This window comes from Chiroxiphia lanceolata, chromosome 14 (assembly GCF_009829145.1).
Source record: "Chiroxiphia lanceolata isolate bChiLan1 chromosome 14, bChiLan1.pri, whole genome shotgun sequence".
Classification (NCBI taxonomy): domain Eukaryota; kingdom Metazoa; phylum Chordata; class Aves; order Passeriformes; family Pipridae; genus Chiroxiphia; species Chiroxiphia lanceolata.
In genome coordinates, this window is record NC_045650.1 from 14,003,017 (window position 1) to 14,022,220 (window position 19,204).

Here is a 19,204-nt window from a genome sequence, read left to right on the forward strand (position 1 = left end):
ATGCAAGGAACAATGAGTTCTTCCCACACCCTCAAGATGACTGGCACAACAGGCACCCCTTGGTCACTCTTCTGTCAGAAAAAGTGCAATAGCTATGTCTGTCACAGCAGGTCAGCAGAAAAATCAGTGATATTAAGAAATCCAAATCCAATTACTCTCTGGAATGAGGAACTCAATTCTATTCAATTCCAGAACCTTTCTTAGAAGGTTGTGAAAAATCTCAGCCTAAAGTCACAACAAGTATTTGCTAAAGACAATTTAGATGGCACCAAGAGCAGCCAAAAATTGTGAGGTATTGAAAGTGTATTATTTCATCCCAGAAAGAACTTTCAATTTCTATGTTACTCTCCTTTAGGAAAAGATTTCCAAAAGGTGAGTGGCCATACATTTTCTTGACCATCTCTTGTATTAATTCTACCCATCTTCAGTAAAATCAGAGCATTTTTGTGTGGCCTTGTGATGAAACAGGATGAAAAGACAGTTATTCTCTCAGAGCTTTTTTGCATACAAGTTTTCGTATGCCAAAACCAGTAATATATTAAAACCATGTTGGCCACAATGCTCCTTAATTAATCAAAGACTGAAGAGAGGCTGTTTCTTTACAGGGGGTATTTCTATTGCTGATCTGTTGAGGGAATGGAAAAGCAGCTATAAATCCCATGGAAGCATAAAAGTCTCATAACTTTTCTGTTCACAGTTTACTTTACATCTATTCTCAGGCCAAGATTTCCTCACATGAAGTAAGTATATGAGAAATTATTTAAACTCTTTGTTGAAGTGTATCAACTCACATTTAATAATATGATCATTTGCCACTCAAAAAGCCAACTTTTCACTGTGTGGGCCCATGATTCAACTTAGGTTCTAATGTCAGGCCAAAACCAGAAATTACAGACCCACAAGGAACTGCAGTTCTCTTTTAATTAACTGAATTTCCACCCTCAAACAGGGCCAGGCTCCTCTCCGAGCTAAACTCCATCCATGTGCTCTGTCATTTTAAGTAGCAAACTTATAAGACAGATCAACATTGTATTTTGAGCGTAGACCTGACTCAAGTTGAAGCCTGTGCTTTGCTGGCACCCAGGCAGGCAGATGCAGGTGTCTGCACAGCTGGAGGTGTCAGATAAATTTGGGTATAGATCAAATGAAAGCACCACACTTGCTCCCATGCAGCTTGGAAGGGACAGGTCCACGTTCCTGGTCTGAGCCATAACACTCCAAATCCCCTGCAGTTCCACAGCATAACTGGTGCGGGAAGCAGAAGCAGTTGCCCCTCTCCAAAAGACAGGAAATGAGAAGTGATGGGAGTTGTGAGCTACCTGTATTCCTGGCGACCTTCCCACAGCTGTGCAAGCCACACATCCTGCCTTAGGGAGTCTCTGACCCACGCTCCTGAAGACAACCAGGACAGCCCCAGGACAAACAGCCGAGACCAGCAATCCATGGAAACGGAAACAGTCACAGAAACATGAAACTACTTTTCCAAGGTCATTTTGCCAGGTCAACCAAGATTTTTATAGCCATAGTCTGAAGCACTGAAAGCAATCCCTATATTAACATAGCTGGCTACCAAGATAATAACCACAGCTGTACTATTAACAACATGAGAGCTGGTCCTTGTTTTCTTTTCAGTCTCTTCACAATTAACAACTAGGGAACTATGTTACCTATTAGTCAACACAATTAACTATAGGGAACTATGATACCTCATGTAATTGCTAGGCAGAAGCCAGTTGTACCATATGCTTTTTAATATATAACAAAAAAAAATGTGACTAAAAAAGGGCTTTAAAGTAAAATATTTTAATCTATTACGTTTTACTCATAAGTAAGCCCAATGTAGAAAGAGGAAATGTGAACCAAATGCTAAGCTTGTTAGCAAAGCATAAGTTAAAAAAAATTATTTTGTATAGGCCAGAAGGTTCTTATCAGAGGTAAGTCACTATTCCTCAAGATTCTTTATTTTTGTTTGTCACAGTTATTTGTTTCTATGTGCTGTTAAAACAGAGGAAATTTAATTAAGTGCAGGATTATTTAACAAGGATGTTATTTTTTAAAATGAAACACACTCCCACTTCAATTTCCCTTGTGCCAAGAGATGTATTTACTGAAAAAGTATAAGATGGAAGAAAAGAAAAGAATTAAAGACTGTGTAAACTGCATTTTCCTTTGCAGGTTTTTAAATGTTGAAACACCATTAAAATGGGTACGACAAGCACCACAATTGCTCAGAAGTCATTAAGACCTTTTATGAAATAAGAACAAAAATCTCAAACCCATTTTGCAAAGGCAAGAAAACCACTTTCAATCATTTCTGATGAGGCACTGTAAATGACAGCCTGGGAACATGGCAGAATTGTGCTGCTCAAAGAGGAGGTCTGGAAAAGATCACAGATCTGGAGGTTTCAAAGAAAATTATTACACAAAATGGAAGGATCCTTCAAGCATCATCACTCTTGAGGGACACACAGCTTGATTTTCTTTCCTCCAGGGTAAACTACACTGTGATACATAAGACAGGAAAAATCCCAATGTTCCTTTTTTCTCCCTGCCCATTCCTGTTTGTCCATGTGCTGAAGAGAAAATTTTCACCTCTTTAAAGTAACTGAACTGATCAAAAACTCAACATCAGGAATTTGTGTGGGTTTCTAGTAGCCAGCTCCCAGAGCTGCCTCCCAGGGTAACACCCTGCACTGGAACTCTGAAGTATGATGGACTCTGTTCTGAAATGCCACATTGACCCAGCATGGTCACAATTGAGTATCATTTGCAAAATAAAGTCTTCATTTTGCAAAGGAGATCGGGTTTACAGAACTGTACTTCCTTCAGCTATAACATCCTGCCAACACTATATGGAGCATTCACACAGCTTCTTTAAAACAAGTGTGAAGAAAAATATTGAGGAGGTATTTCCCTTGAAACCACTTCCCTTACACAAAGTTCACATAAAACTCATGAGAATGGTTGTTTGAGCAGTCGTTCTTAGAAGCCCAAAAGCAATCTGCTTTGAAGGTTTGAAAATTAAAATGCTGGCTTCCTTATACATGTTGGGAAACCCCTCAGTAACATCAGTGGAACTCAGCTTTTCTCTTCAGTATAGACTGAAAAGTTGATAATACTGGTGCACAACACAATGAAAGCATTAGACAGAGCCCAGGCACTGCTTACAGCAGGCACTGTCTTAGCAAAGGAAATCAATCTAAAGGCACCTAAATGTGGCACATCTGGCACGTGCTTCTGCAAGAAAAAATAATGCACAATACAGCAGCTACATTTAACTCTGTGAAGGAAACCCTGACTATTTTTTGTTACCCAGTGCATAAAATAAAGCCACTGTAAGCAGAACTACTATTTACCCAAATGTTCTCAGGAGTTAACGCACATTCCGGCTGATAAAAGAGAAGGGAATGGTTAGACTAGATTAGTTCAGGTTTTACTCCTGATGTTAGAAAAACAAGTGAAGTTTAATTACTTCACTGCTCTGGAAAAAGTCTGGAGATAACACTTCTGTCATTTATTGTTTCAAGAGAAAACATTAAATCTTTGTAAAATTGCCTTTAAAGTCCCAGGAACACTGATCCAAGCCTGCAAGAAACCACTGGGTGTCCCATTGCTAGTTTTGTAATGCTTTTGGATTTACAGCTCAAGTGCAGCTGGAGTTATACACGGAATGACCACCTGCTGCCTTGATTTTGCATGCAGACTTTATTTCTTTATTTTGAATTTGCTGTGAGACAAGCTGGGCTATATTTCCACTGCTAAGGATCTTCCAAAGGTTGACATCCTCCAAAAACATTTTGTACTGTTAGGAAGATATGCCCTAATTAAAATGAGACAAGACAACCTCTTCTGCTATATTCTCTTTCAAATGTCTCTAAGTTTGGATAGAAAATATACTCCAGAAGAAGTGATTAACTATTTTCAGAGGTCTCTTATTAAGGAGTACAGAGTGCTAACTTTTTAGAGTTTTATTTCAAACTATTTTATATGAAGTCACCTACTTCCCTGAAAACACTGTTGAATAAAAGCAACAGATTTCTTACTAAAACTTGAGGAAACATAGAACTAAAGTAATTCTCACAGAGTGAAAGGACTTTGGAGCACCAACTGTCTCCTACTGTATGTTTGTAACTGTCCTGCACTGCAGGACTTCCCTCATCTCAGCTGGATCCTCAGTCATTAGTCATCACAATAAAAGAAATGCCACAATATCATGTACATATTCAGAACAGACAACACAGTAAGTATAAAGGGAAATGAAGCTTCACAAAAAAACCCCCAAAACCTGTTTAAAAATTTCTTAGAAAATACCCATTACCTGTATTTCTCATATAAAAATATCCTGATTTACATTCCAACTGTTCCCAAAGTGTGATTCATGATGCCAAGGTAAGCAGTCCTCAATACATTTGGGGAACTACATTACACAGTGTTTCCAATGAGACTGCTGATAAACATGCACTGTGATGCACAGGAAGGGGTGAGGGGAAGCATCACTGCACTGCTCCAAATCATTGAGAGCCAGTTTGTTGCACATGTCCCAGGAATTATCTGTCAAAGTATACAAGCTGTAACTTCTGCACTTTTGAGAGTGATCTCATTGTTCATCAATCCAAAAGAGCCATCACTGCAGTTAAGAGTTCAGGTTACAAAGAATAAATTAACTATGAACAAAAAACATCCCACTTCACTGAACAGGATTATTTATACTTCTTGCAACTCTTGGGGGACAGGATGCCCAGACCAAAGGCACCTCTTTGGTTCTGTGACCTTCGTTCACTATGTCTAACACCGAGGTAAAGTTTGAAAATTTGCTATATATAGTGACTTTGCCTCCCACAGCAAGGGAGCATGTACACTCTTAGAGCTTACAGTTGTTTTTACAACAAAATCTATTCCTTAAACGTAGCAGTTGCAGCAAACGCAGCTATGGCAAGGATATCCTGGCTTATTCTTTTCCACATTTAAGAATTTTTATTCTGTTTTTAGAACCTGACAAGAAATAGAAATGCCCAGACACACAAGCAGGCAGATGGTGCTGTCTGGCAACAGAGACGTGAGCAGAACAAATTTGGTGCTGAGGCAGATTTGCCTCTGTGCTAAAACACATCACAGCTTCAGGAGCAGGTGAACAGAACACAGCTCAGCTACCAAGCAGAACAAGTTCTGCTATACTGTTCCAGCAGAATATTATGGATATGAACACAAAACTAAGAGATCTGTCTTAAAAGATAGCAGCTTTACAGAACTTCAAAAACCAAAATTTAGCAACCTTAGTGCTAAACACTAGGTACTAAAAAATTCTTCCTTTCCTGTACACTGAGAATTCAGCACATGCTGAGTCATTTTATTAGACAGCTTTCTTTGATCATTTAAAAAAAGTACATTAAGCTTTAAGAGACAACCAGATATTTCTTTTTAATAGTCCTTAAAAGTTGTGTATAATTTGTAGTGGATTTATTATGGATTAAACCCAGAAAATTTTAAATTACTTCGACTTTTTGTTTATCAGTTTTGATAACACTCTGTTGTTTGTTAAAAAAGACCAAAAATGCCCCTTTCAAAAATCACCCATTATGAATAAAGACATTTGTATCTATGCTGCTTTCCAGACTACTAAAATGTTCCTTTTTCCAAAACAAGTAACTGAATGAAATACCTGGTACAACTCGGGTATCCTTTTCTTGTTACAGTTCACAACTTCCCTCCAAGTTTAAATTTTCTATCTTGGCAGTTCCACAGAATGTCAAAGAGCATGTAATGTGTCACTCATCAAATCAGCTTAACATTGGATAGTTGTGAAAATAGGCTTGTTCTATCAATGGATTTATGACTTATTAGAGAGCAACAGCCAAAATGTCTCTAATCAACAGCTTAAAAAGGAGGAGACTGACAAACACCTGAGTATTCCTCCTACTTTTGCAGAATTAGGTCAAGGGAAAAGTTGATATTCTTATTTATCTTGCTTTACCAACATCTCTCTTTTGTCACACTTGGGAGTCTTTCATACAGGACCTTTTAGAAGCTGCCATTTTCCCCTCAGCCATGCTGCAGTCTCATACCTATATATGAGCTGCACCATTCCTGCCCACTGCTCCCTCATCCTTTCTATGGGGTAAGTGCTCCATCATTTCATAGATATTTTTATACAATTTACACTTATACCCAGATTCTCAGCCAGACCATTCCGTATCCTGCATGCTATTATTTCTTCTTTTATTCCCACTATGTTCTGTTATTTGGATGCTCCTTTATTTAGCAAAAAAAAGTGCCATCATTCCCTTTCCTTCCTTTCTTTCATGTTCTTCACCATCCAGTGCTCAGACAGTCAGCCCTGCCCCCTTCCTGCACACAAGCAAACATACACGTTGCTCATTCACAAGGAGACAGCTTCTGCACGTTCTCCTTGCCTATCACTGATGAACAAGCTATAGCTTGTTATGTCTTCTGAAATTTATGATCTCCTACCAGGAAAAGCTGCGATTCACACCAAAAATACTGCACATATTTCCCAGAAAGCAGGGATTGACAGTTAGCCTGGGAGACCCATGCATTCAGCTTTCCTTCCAACTAATTTGCACTACAGCCTCTTTTACCAGTACAAACACAGTTTTGCCTGGTGAACCGTCCTCATTGTGTGCTCTATCTGGCTGCAGGCTCCATGACTGGCGTACTTCCTGCCTATCTGTTGCCTAATTAAGTTTGCTTTGTAGTAATCCCTGCTGTCGGCTGTTTTCCTGGCTCACGAATTGGCCAACTTGACTGTCGGCCAAATCTCCTCGAACTGGGCCTTGCTCATAGATTGGTTCTGTGATCCTTCTGCTTCCAGGGCTGACTTACTCAAGAGATCACACTGAAAGTCTCTGTCACACCTTTCACTCACTGCCAACGGAAAGTCTTTAAAAAAGACTCTTGTTTCTGCAAGGGGCACCTCTTCTCATTTTAAGAAGCTTAAAAAAATAATTAGTACCAGGGATATTCTGAAAAAAAAATCACAGTTAAAAGATGGGCAAGTTTTGGAATGGAGTGAAAGGAGAGAGGCATGAAGAAAATTAAGTATTTAAAAGAACTTAACCTGGAGAAAAAGGCTCCTGAGACACAGCAAATGCCACACACAAATTATAAAAAATGTGCTGGAAAAAAATACCAGTTGGGTAATTTTAACACAGGATATAAGTTACCCCTTCTTGTCTGTCAACTGCTTGGAGAGGAAAGTCTTGTGCCATTTCTCAGATGTAAGAGAGCATTAAATATCTCTCTTCAACTGAGACATCATTGCAGGAATAATCACACACAGTTCTACAGCTTTCGTTAAGCAAAAGCCCAACTAGACATTCATGTTTCAAAGACACACGTTAACATTTGCTTTTCTTGTCCTGGGCAGGACACTAGAGAGTTCATCTTCCTACAGGAATTCTTAGCTATCTTTTTGACTGCAAGGTGGACTGACTGACACAAAACTATTTTAAGAACATTAACAACTCTCCTCCTAGACTATAAAAACACAAACAAGAAAATCTGAAGGGTCAATGTTAGTCCTGTTCTAAGGAGTTATGTGGCAAGTAAAACATCACAGACTCATTAAAACCTCCAACCTATGGCCAAGAAAGACATGATAATTTTTATGAAGAAAGAATTTGGATACATGTTTTTACTCTCCAGTATTTAGGAAGCTGGTGGGGGGCTCGGTACTAGGAAACTCTTGTTGAACTCTCTGTTTTGTCCATATGGATCAAATCTGTAGCACAACTTATCACTTTTGGTCTTGAAGAAAGTGGCACAGATACAAAGTTAGAACAGAAGGTCGGTTGTGGCAAGGGTCCAGCGAGGGAGAGACAAGGCTAGTCTGGTTCTGTCTTCCCATCTGTCCACACACATAAACGAAATCAGTGGGAGTGATGACATTGGTTCCAAGGGGAACAGTACATTCCCCGTGCAGGTTACCAGTGGTCGCCATGGCAGCTTGTACAAACATGAAATTATACAGTACCTATTCCCAGGGCAACACGCTGGCCCCCTCGGCTCACAATGCCAGAGTCAGAGCACAGAGCCACGGCACACTCTGCCTTCAGATGGGGATTTATCACAGCACGAGGCAGAGTGATCCGATCCTGCACCAGCTGACTACATGACTTTCAGTACTCATCTCAGCTTAAACACATACCAGTAACACCTCACTGCTGAGAAGCTCAGTTTGAGAAAACCAGAAACTTTTTTCAGGCTAGAAAGGAGAAAGAGCAGACATTCACTTGGTACAGTGAGACTACATAACTTCTCAAGCTAAGACAACTCAGAGCATTGTAGAATGTGCAACAAGGAGCTTTGTAAATGCTCCACTTGCTTCCAAAATACTGTAAAGACTTTAAAATCCTGGGTTACAGTTACTTGCATGGCGACAGATACTTCTCTGCTGGGCTTTTCCAAGCCATCTGGAAGTGCTCTATGGAGCACAGTTGGAGAACCCACGTTCTGGTTCATTTCAAAAGTAAACACAGGTCCCCACTGCAATTACAAAATCTGCTGCCCTTGCAGGCAGATTTAGACACAGTTTCAGGTCACAGAGTCACCTCAGCCACCCTGGTGACACAGAAATGCCATGGATTCTGGTTAGTTTTGAAAGCTGTGGCAATCTTCTTATCGGGATATGTTTCCTGGAATATATTTAGCCTCATTTAGTGCACGTGTCCTTTCAGACCAAACTGCAAAACAAATCATGGAAACGAGATTTTCTACCAGAGACTCCTCAGTTACCCTGCTTAAACACAGTTGTTCACCATTACTGAATTATACAACACCTGTAAGTAAGATAAGACAGGTCCCCTCCAGAAGTCCTCAAAGAGAGATGATGTAAGACTGCACACACCAACAGGTTTGGTCTTGACACCCACTGCATAAGGAATCCTTTCAAATGCAATGAGATGGGGTTTATTTATGCAGTTTTAGTTAGTATATGGTGTGGTTCTCATTAGAGAGCTAAGCTCAGTGTATTTAGGTTGGGTCAGGAGGGCATGTAAAATAATTGTTTAATGCTACATTTGGCAAAGTTAGTTTCATTACTTAAAAAAACAAAAGAAATCTTGGCAGTTGTTAAAAAAAGCAGCTGGCACGTAAGTTGTTTGACTTAACTATTACCTCATTTTCTTTCAAAATATTGCCAGAACTTCTTAATGACAGCGAACAGATGGTCAACATTTTTCAATGTTATAGATAATCCTCTTCCTAAACCAAATGATGGCATTTTTTGTTTAACCAGAAGGGAAATTGAACAAGAATTAGACGTCATTTACATATACTCCATCTTTACAAAAATGACTACATAATGATCCCAGTATTACCTGTACCAGGCTGATTATCCATGGTTAGTGCATTTAGCACTGTTCATATCTTGGCATTGTCAGTTTGAAGGAAATGGCCATATCTCACAGTCTGGTTTCATTTTAACTGGTCTACCTGCAGGCCATGGATATTGAAATGGCATCACTATGCCCTACAGTGCTTGTCAAGCCAGGTAGTAGGAAGCCACATAGAAACAGAAAGAAGTTTGAACAAACTGCTTAACAGAATTTTGTCTCCAGCAAACAGGTTTGTGTAAAATCCTTCTGCAAAAACAATTCATTTTGTTGGGCTTACACTTCCAAAGAAATGGTGTTTCACTAGGAAATCCCTAACTGTTCCAAACAGAGGGACTAACCAGCCAAAGCAGAATTCAGCAAAGCTTATAAAAAAATACAAGTTATAATTGTTAAATATTTCATAGTAAAGAAACGTCAACCAATCTTCAACTAATTATCACAAGAGAGACACTCAGTAGACCCAGTATTAAGTTGAGGGGATGAGTTCAAGACAAAAGTTAATCTAAGATGTCTTGCCAATGCGACATTAGTTTATCTGAGATAACAGTTAGATTAATCATCCAAAGTTCTGACCTCAGGTTACACTGCTCAGCGAGTGGACACTGGGGATCTGTCTATCTTTTCTAGCTTGTTTGATCTGCAGTAATTCTATCCAAAACTCTTTGATTGCCCAGAGATAAACTACACTACATTCACTATCATCATTTGAACTTCAGAAAAAAACTGGGGAATCTCATGTATCTCTGGGTGCACTAACCTTTCATTCAGACAGCAACTGCATTTTTGAGCAAAATCTCTCCATCTCACTCAGTCCCTCCTACTCACAATGCTTTGCTTCACCCTGCAGTGTAAAGTTGGACTACACAAATAGGATTTTGTTTGAGTGGGACCAGACTCAATTCAGTGTAAAGTGTCCATAATGTCTTCAGAACCAACTGCCTCATTCTACAGATACATCCCTTCCAACAGCACCAGTTGCTAGAAACAGTCTCTGTGTGGATTTTTTCTGAGACAGGACAGAGGTTCTGTAATGTCATTAATAGTTTCCTAATTGATCATTTTTTTCCTTAATTTCTATTTTGGTGGGGGACGATGAAAAAATGAAAGATTAGCTCCAACACATGTTGAGCAAAGTTTAAAACGAACTCTAATATTGTTATAAATTCCAAGATAAGTGAACAGGCATCAGGAGAAGGTATACATGCAACAAGGACTGTGTCTGCTAGTTTATCTTTGTAAGTGTTTGAAAGTAGTTGACAGCATATAAAAACAAAAAAGCCAACATTATTATAAACAAATGCAAAATGAGCTGCAAAATGAAATGGTGCAGGCTGCCTACTATTTAGTGCTTCTTGATACTCTGCAAGTATGGAAAATGCCTCCTGGTCCCTACTGACCTCTCTGCAGTGCATTTCTTAGCAAGAGAGCCACCAATACAGCATGACATTTTCAAAGGGCATTATCTCTGCCCATAAACTGTGGGCAAACAGTGAGAAAGTGGAATGAAAACCACTGTTTTAAACATAATAATTTCTTCAGACAGTCCCAAAAATGTTCTAGCTGTAGATCACTCACCTGCACAATAAACATCACCCAACAGCCTAAAATGGGTACAAGATAGCAATAAGGCTTTTCAAATTTAATGTAAGTATTTGGACAACCAACAGAAAGGAAATTTTGCTCTTTTAGGAGATGTGCCTTACCAATCTGTTGGGAGAACTCCCTAAGTAGCTGCTGGACTAGTACTGCACCACCCTTCCTTCAAAAAAGAATCTCAATTATTCCACAAATTGCTGATTCACTTTATAGAGATTAGTCTTCTAATAAGATCATTCTTCAAGATAGAGAGATTATACTGGTTTGGGTTTTTCGGTTGGGGTTTCTTTGTGGGTTTTGGGTGTTTTTTTTAATATATCTTGAATATGCTCTAACAGTCTATAGCAAAAACAAGAATATGTGGACATGCGGGTTCTACATGTCTACATGCCAATTCTAGGAATACCTTTCACTAATCAAGTAGTTTTGACATTTTTATTGCCCGAATAAATTTTTTAAATATCTGGTCAGAAACAAATTTGTCATAACTTGATCTGAAGTGCATTTGAGGAGGACATTTAAGGACACTGCCAATATTATTTTCATTAAGTTGTCAGCTTATTGTCATTTTTCTTGTCCTTTTTAGTTATTTCTTTTCTTTAAAAAGAAAGCTTAGCTTTGTTCCAATCTGGTTAATTGTGCAAAATTGACAGCTGAAACACTTTTATAAACAAAATATGGATTCAGGGCATTGGCAAAGTCCCGTCTCCCATTTGCCTTTTTGAACTTAAAGGCTTTGCAGCAATGGAGAAGAAGCTAGGCAGGAAGCCAAGGAATTAGCCTCGGGCTGTACAGTGTCCTGCAAGAAACGAGCCATGCTGTAGGATACATAATCACACCATCCGCTTTCCCAGTTCAGCCAGTCACCTCCTTATCCTCTGGCATGGCAGGCCTCCAGTAGCTGCCTGCAGATGTCCAAGAAGGTGTCAGCAGGGCTCAGTACGGCTTGATGGAAGTAGTGTTGTAAAAGGGAAAGATTACCACTCCCAGCAGACAGTTTGCTCCACGGACAGGTCTCAGTAGGGTGGAACACGTGTTTAAAGGACTGAAAATGCCTACTGATACAGGTCACGTAAGAAACAAGCTAAAAGCCAAATGAGTTCTCAGGTCAGCAATGAAAACAGCCTAAAATCTTTGTGACATCTTAACAAAAGAGATGCCAGGAGCTCAAACTGCAAGGTCAACAGCGTTGTGGCCAGTTCAAACAATCAAGTTGAACCCCGGGAATGTAAAGAGACAGAAGAATGATGCTCATTGGTATCTAAAGGTCAAAGCATTTACAGGATATTGTGTTCCAGAACCAAACGAGGTCTGTCCCTTACAGTATCTAATCACAAAAGGTGTTGAGCAATTGGCTTTAGCTTGTATTCTAGGTTATGTTGAGAACTTCCTTGCAAAGTTCTTCCACTTATCTGTTTAGACCTGTTTTTGCTCTGCCACATGATGAATTGAAAGAATTTTTATACTTCCAGAGCAAACACATCATCAGTTATCAATTAAGCATTCACACTCAACTCTGTCTGCAACTAGGAAAACATTTAAGCCCATGCTGACAATCATTTTGAAATAGCAACATTTTCCTAAGTTCAGTCCTAGAAAGCAAAGCCTTGAATATACTCATACTGTGTCACTGAAATAGAAAGGAAAAAAAAATTAGGACTGCTGGTGTTTAAATAAGACTTAATTTCTTTTGTTTTCCCACAAAGGATGAGTTTTCAATATGATTTCAGGAAGAAGAACTGATTTATTAAACAAGACAACTGGTATTATTTCCCTCCTCCTTAAACCTTTTCAATTCTTCAAGTACCTACAATGCAGCTCTTTCCTCCTTTCATCTCCATAACCAAAATCTCTAAGATTCATTTTCATATGTGCTAAAATACTTCAGAGCTTAAGATAAAATATTAAGTAGGCAGTGTCTGGACCAAAATCAACAATGTAATTGAAGCAGAGTGAAGTCAGTAACTCTCCAGACAGGAGAAAGTAGCGGTGTTAAGATAAAACTTTTAGTTTCCTTTGATTATATGAAAAGACTATAAGATTTTTACAGAAGTCTTGCTTAAACATTTGGTTGCTTCAAATGCAGGCTTCAGACAGAGAGGCTTTAGCTACACAAATGGCTTTCTCAAAGGGAATTGCTCAGACTCACTCCCAGTTATTGTTCCTTCACAAAAAAATGCACAAGTCAAAAACACTTCCACAACCAGAAGCTATTGCAGTAAGGGCTGGGCAAAATCTGTACTGGAACCCACACTACTTTGATTTTCCTAATTTTAATTGTTGTAATCTACTTCAAAACCATCTGACTTCTTTTGAACTAGGGCTCAGATCACAAAGAAATGAGATTCCATTGAAGACTCATTGCAAAGCGAGCAATTTGTAAACCTATAGAACGGCTTTTGAAATCCTGGCCAGGGACATTTGAAATGCAGCTGGTCTTCATCATTTGTGGTTTCATGAGGTCATTAGATTGAGAATTACACATATTAACTTGGGGTTTATTTGTTTATTTATAAAAAGATTGATAAGAGACACAAGGACAAGTTGTATTAGTGAAAACAAACTTACCCGTGCACCCTTCTCTGGAAAACATTTGCATCCGGCGCTGCAATCGCGGCCCCCACATGGCCCACTGTAGGACTTCTTTCCACCCTATTAAAAAAAGAAAAAAAGAAGAAGAAAATTGAATTTCAAAGCTAATTGCCAGCTGAAGATCTTTAATTAAAACGCTTGGTTTCGGCACTTTTCACCTACGTTACGTTTGTTGTGTGAATTCATTGGGAAGTGGTCAAAATACAATTACATTTTAACTTCTCCATAACTGGGTCATTTTCAAAATCACCAAATAAACAGAAAAAGTTGGGTTAGAAATCGTTTAAGGAGTGAATTGACACAAGTTGGTTCTGTTCTGCAAGGTGATGAGTGCTCCCCAGAGCTATCAAACCCATAAAAATAGGTGATGTTTTAGGATACCCAGCACACCATTAGACCAGGATCACTACTGATAACTGCAACTTGGGCCTCAGCCATCCTGCATACACAGCTATCTCTATATCAGGAGGAATTACCAAGACACATTTCACTTGGGATCCTTCCACATTTCCAAGAACAAGAAGCTGCACCTCTGAGTCATGAGAACAGAAACTTCTGGATGAGAGAAGATGGTATTTTAAACTAAGAACAGACGTGCAAGGAAGACAGCAGGAAACCACCATGAATTTGGATTTAACTGAAAATATTTTCTGAATTTACTGCACTAGCATTAGTTATTTCAAGAATAATTACAGTATGTAAATCTGAAGTCCCTGTATCACAAACTTAATTCCCAGCTAATAGAGACTGTGTCAGTACATAAAGGTTAGCTACATAAATTTAGTTTAGAGAGCTTGACCCACTCCCACACTCAACCGCTTTGAAACACTGGGCTGCCAAAAGCCTTGCAATGCTACTGACAACATTGTAAGTCCTGGAAAAAAGGCTAATTGAGCACTATAATTTAGTCACACATTAAGAACACCCCTCTCTAAGGAAACTTTCACGGTCCAGCATGCCCAGGTACAGTCCCTATGTTTTGGAACTCTGAAAGGAATAAATATAAAGCTCCTCATATCAAGGTGACCAAACTAAGTGCTGAAACAAGTTCAGACTGGAAGTGAACATTTCCTTACTAAAAGCATTCACAGGAAATATTTTTAAAGCCTTTAAAATTTCCTGACATCTGTCAGTGAGGAACGTGAAAAATGAAAAGCAATTCATGCAAGTTTCTCAACTTTTGAACTTTTTTGAATCAGCTTTCTCAGAGAAAGTAACTAATCTGATATCACTTGATCAGTTTTCTGCTAAAGGTAAATAAAAAATTCTCTAGAAACCCTGATGTTTACTCCATTTTGCTAAATTAAACACCTTCATTTTTAGAATGAACAGATATTAAAAAAAGCCTTCAGTCCAACCTCCCATACTTCCCTATCCAGAAAGGAGCATTGTCTCTGGCTGTAAAATAGTTATAACAACCTTCAAGCAATTCTAAGAGGCATCAAGTATAAAAAAACCAAGCAAACACTACTTTTGCAGACTTTTTGGTTGTTTCATTCAGATGAGGCCCCATTAGATATGGGGCTTTTGGACTACTCATTAAGATCCTATGGTAGATTCTTACACAATACTTGAGCAGCAGAAAGAAAGAAGGATACACCACAAGAGAGGAGGCACCATAACAGGAAATACACTGCAGACAGTTCTGACCCTGGGCAGTGGGAAAGAAAACAAAGAAACCAGTAAAGGTAAAAAAAAAAACCAACCAAAAACCAACCAAAACCAAACCAAAAACCAAAAAAAGAACCCAAAACAAACAACAACAAAAAACCAAAACCCAAAAAAACCTGCAAACCAAACAAAAAACCCCAACAAAACAAAAAACCCCCAAACAAATTAACTACCCACTAGCAAAGAGAAGGAGAAAAACTGTTTCAAGAAGTTATATGATAGACTGTAAGAGCATCTCCAAACTGCCTGCTCAGACAAGGAATGATCACCATGAACCTGAGTTTACAATGTGCAAGGGCTCAGTACAGAAAAACTGGTCCCTCTCTTAACAGACACACCACTAAGAGAGCATTTCTGATTACAAGCATTATTCAGATTTTATGAGCTTGTTCTAAGAGTGAAGTGCATCAAGATAAAAATTTTGCTATGATTATAAGAATATTTCACAGTGGAAATCTGGCCCCATTGCTAGCCAATGGACATCTCAAGTCCTGACACTTAATCTTGAACTCTTCACAGACAGTTTCATGCCTCCAGGAAGTCAGACCATGCTTTTCCAGACACTTATTCAACCTTAAGTTCTTCAAAGATTTCAGCTTCCCATCAACTTTTTCTCCAGCATGAGCCCTTGGGGCTCACGGTTCTGTCCATTCTGCTGCCTCCTACTATGGAGCAATGGCAAAGCAGCTTCCTTTTCTCACAGGTCAGGGCTCCTCCATGGTCACTGCCTTGCAACAGTTGCTGTCTCAGAGCACTGAAGCTCAACTTGCCAGAAATCCCCCTCCTTTGGTGGCAGTCAGGTCCTTCCCAGTGGCAGAGGACTGGACAAAAAAAGCCATGACTCCTTCCATCCCCCCAGCTCGTGCTGCTCCCCACAGCGCTGCAGTCAAAGTCCCAGTGAAGCCAAAAGAAATCTTTCCCTTGAATTTATTGGAAGCTGGATGAAACTCTCACTTAGCTCTATTCAAAACTGAAAATATTTTGTGTAAAATTGTGTTTGCCATGAATTTCTGGGTTCCTTTTTCACAACATGAGGAGTCATCTTGCTCACTTGTGAATGAAGGCATTTGGAGAGGAAGCAAAGCAAAGCCAGTTGGCTCCAAACCAGGTGTTACATGTCCTGAGTATTTTATTTAGGGGAAGTAGCTGACATCAGACACTCCTAAACTACTTAAATAGCAAACAGCCATGTGCGTAATATTTGTGAATACAACTCTAAAGGCTGTATATAATATTCTAGACAACTATGTTCTCTTCTGAAAAGATTTAATACATTTTCCCATTCAAATATATGAATGCAAGGTCATTCGAACATTTATAGATTGTAACCTGAACATGTAGCATGAGCCTGTCACACTTGTTCTGTGCATGTATTCAGGGAAGGGGTTTTTTTTCCAACTGCTCTGAGATATGTTGATGAATATGCTCCTGAGAAACAATAAGAATTAAAGAAATAAGGGTACTAGTTATAGTGGTAAGCACCACCATTACAAGAGAAGTGAATTAAACCATTTTCATTTCATTGATGATTTTGAAAATAGAAACCGTTAATATAAAATGGTAGCACCATTACAAAAATACATACTCTGAGAACACACATACTGTTTTTAATTGAGTTATTTCAAACTTACATAAGAATCACTAGCATGATTTCAATGCAGAAAAAAACCACTTTATTAAAGAAGTATTGTTTTGAGTGAGAAACTATTTTTAAAAGACATTCAAACCCAAGAGCCAGTGTAAGGACAATTTTCCTCTCCTGTTTCTGGTGCACCTCTATCAGGCATTTATGCACAGTTGATTCATGCAGATGGAGTGGCATTCAAATCTTTCCATTGACTTCAGCTTGCTCTGGACTGGAGCCAAAGACAGTAAAGAAACCTGACAGCTGTGATGCCACAAGAGGTGTCCCAGCCTCACGCTCGTTCCAGCTCCTCTAGAACAACACACAAGAGCACAGAATAAACACACATGACCTGGAAGGACTTGCCTGCAAATCCAAAGAAAATTGTACCTGCAGCCCAGGCAGGAGGAAACCATCTAACAAAGAACTTCAGTGGGAGACTTCCAGGAAGCACAGCTCTAATGCATGAGCTGAGACTCAATTTTGCCTCAAAATTTCTGCTCTGTATCAAAGAATCAACTAAAAGACTAAATAATCCTTGGCTGAAGACAATGGTTTTAACCAGAGGAACAGGGTGAGGGCACATTTTGGGAAAGAACAGCAGAAAGGTTAAAAGCATCATCTTTAACATGAGGAAGTTAAAGTAGCAATGGTGGAAAATGGGCAAATAAATTGGAAAATTTCAGAAAAGAATGGATTCTCAGGAATGCCAGCATGCAAAACTGGAGTATGTAAAGTACACCAAAACAAGAACATGTCTGCGACAGAAGAAGACAAAAAGATGAAGATAAAAAAAATTGATGATGATAAAACAAAGTGAAAGAATCTCAAACTTGCATAAAGAGATATGACAGGGATGAAATTTTTTTCCCCAAGACTTGTTTTCATTAACTTCTTAACTTAAGTCAAGGACTGCTCCAGTACAGAGCAAAATCATAATAAGAAACTTCATACTCAAAAGTTACTTAATGAAAACGTCTGGAATCTTCAAATAAACAATTTTCGTATAGTTCAGGATCCTGTTATCTGCTGATGACTAATAAGAAAATTATATTCACGGTACTAGACATGCAGACATCCTTGTACATTTTTACAGCAAAAAAATTAGTCAAATGTAATAATCTGTGTTCACTTCATGAGCAATGCAATAATGCTGCATTAACCTTACTTGTTTTAGCCTTTATGACTTTTAGGAGTTAAATTCATGAGTTAAGACTTGAATGATGATATAATTAGTGTAAAAAACACACCTACAAAAGTAAGAAACCCTACTTTAAATACTAACTCATAAACCCCATGTAAAGTCAGACTTTAAGCCCTTCTCTCACTCTGAATATCACCTTATTCTTCCTATAGTCCAATGGAAAGGACTGGCCTCAGCTCCTTCATTGTGGAAATAGGTTAAACAAAAGTACTAGAGAAGAAGAATCTTCACCGAAAGTTAAAGGAATGCTTATAGTACTTATCATCAAAACACATCTCAGAAGGTAAACTGGAATGTATCCACTGTGATTCATCCTTCAAATTTGTACACACCACAGACCACCAACTTTGAAAATATGTCAGCAATTTATTATTTGCATTTTATTTTCAAATGCATCATTCCCCAAAGCCATCTGTTAAAAAATCATCTTTGAAATGAAAGCTCCAGAGCTGATAATTAAACAGTAAAATCCAAGCAACACGGTGGTAGAATCTGACCACACTTTTAGTGATACTTGTGGCAAAATGCTGATGGATTAAGAAGCAGAGGAGGGAGCTGCATCTGTTCCTCCTCACCAAAGCTAACTACTAATCTCTCTCTGTATCTTTTGGATTTGAGTCAGAGGAAAATCTGCAGTAACAGCTTTCTCTGATGGAGTTACACTAGGGGTCAATGCAGCCTTATGTGTGGGACACAGCTGGTGTAAGGATGCTTGATCTGTCTCCTGGGGACACAGTGAAGAGCAGGATGAGCACAAGGAAGTGCATAGCCAGGAACATGAGCACAGCCTCCTGACAAAGTGGCTTTTGAGCCAGTTCTTCACACAGGCAGTTCGGTCTGCAGGCTCAGCAGACACAGCATTAAACACCATCTAAAACAGAGATGGAAGCTGCAAACTGGAAGCTACAGCCAGCCAACCCTCACTGCATGAGGCTCCTTTTCCTTTGCTATTCTGTTTGCATCCTTAAGGTACTGTCAAAGTACAGCCTGTGTAGCCACCCTTTCCTGAAGCCATCACCAATCCTGTTCAAAGGAATACTGTTGGTTTCAATTCTTTGCATGCCAGTTTCTTCCATTAAATTGTCTCCTAAACAAATAAATCAACTAGTGGTAAAAGAAATAACCAAAATCCCCTAAGTTCTGCTTCATTCCAACTTTGTGCAC

General features: G+C 38.9%; 1 protein-coding gene and 1 long non-coding RNA gene across 4 annotated transcripts in view; one reads left to right on the plus strand and one right to left on the minus strand.

The window, feature by feature from the left end:
* Nucleotides 1-19,204, minus strand: part of COL4A6 (collagen type IV alpha 6 chain) — a 115,545-nt gene that overhangs the window by 61,876 nt on the left and 34,465 nt on the right. For all 3 annotated transcript variants that reach the window (XM_032701778.1, XM_032701780.1, XM_032701779.1), the window contains exon 3: nt 13,518-13,601. In XM_032701778.1, coding sequence (XP_032557669.1) covers nt 13,518-13,601 — 84 coding nt within the window. The remainder of the gene's footprint in view (nt 1-13,517; nt 13,602-19,204) is intronic.
* On the plus strand, nt 2,176-17,373 carry LOC116793732. Its single transcript, XR_004359576.1, has 3 exons — nt 2,176-2,185; nt 5,122-5,127; nt 17,284-17,373. It is a non-coding gene; the product is annotated as an uncharacterized LOC116793732 (long non-coding RNA).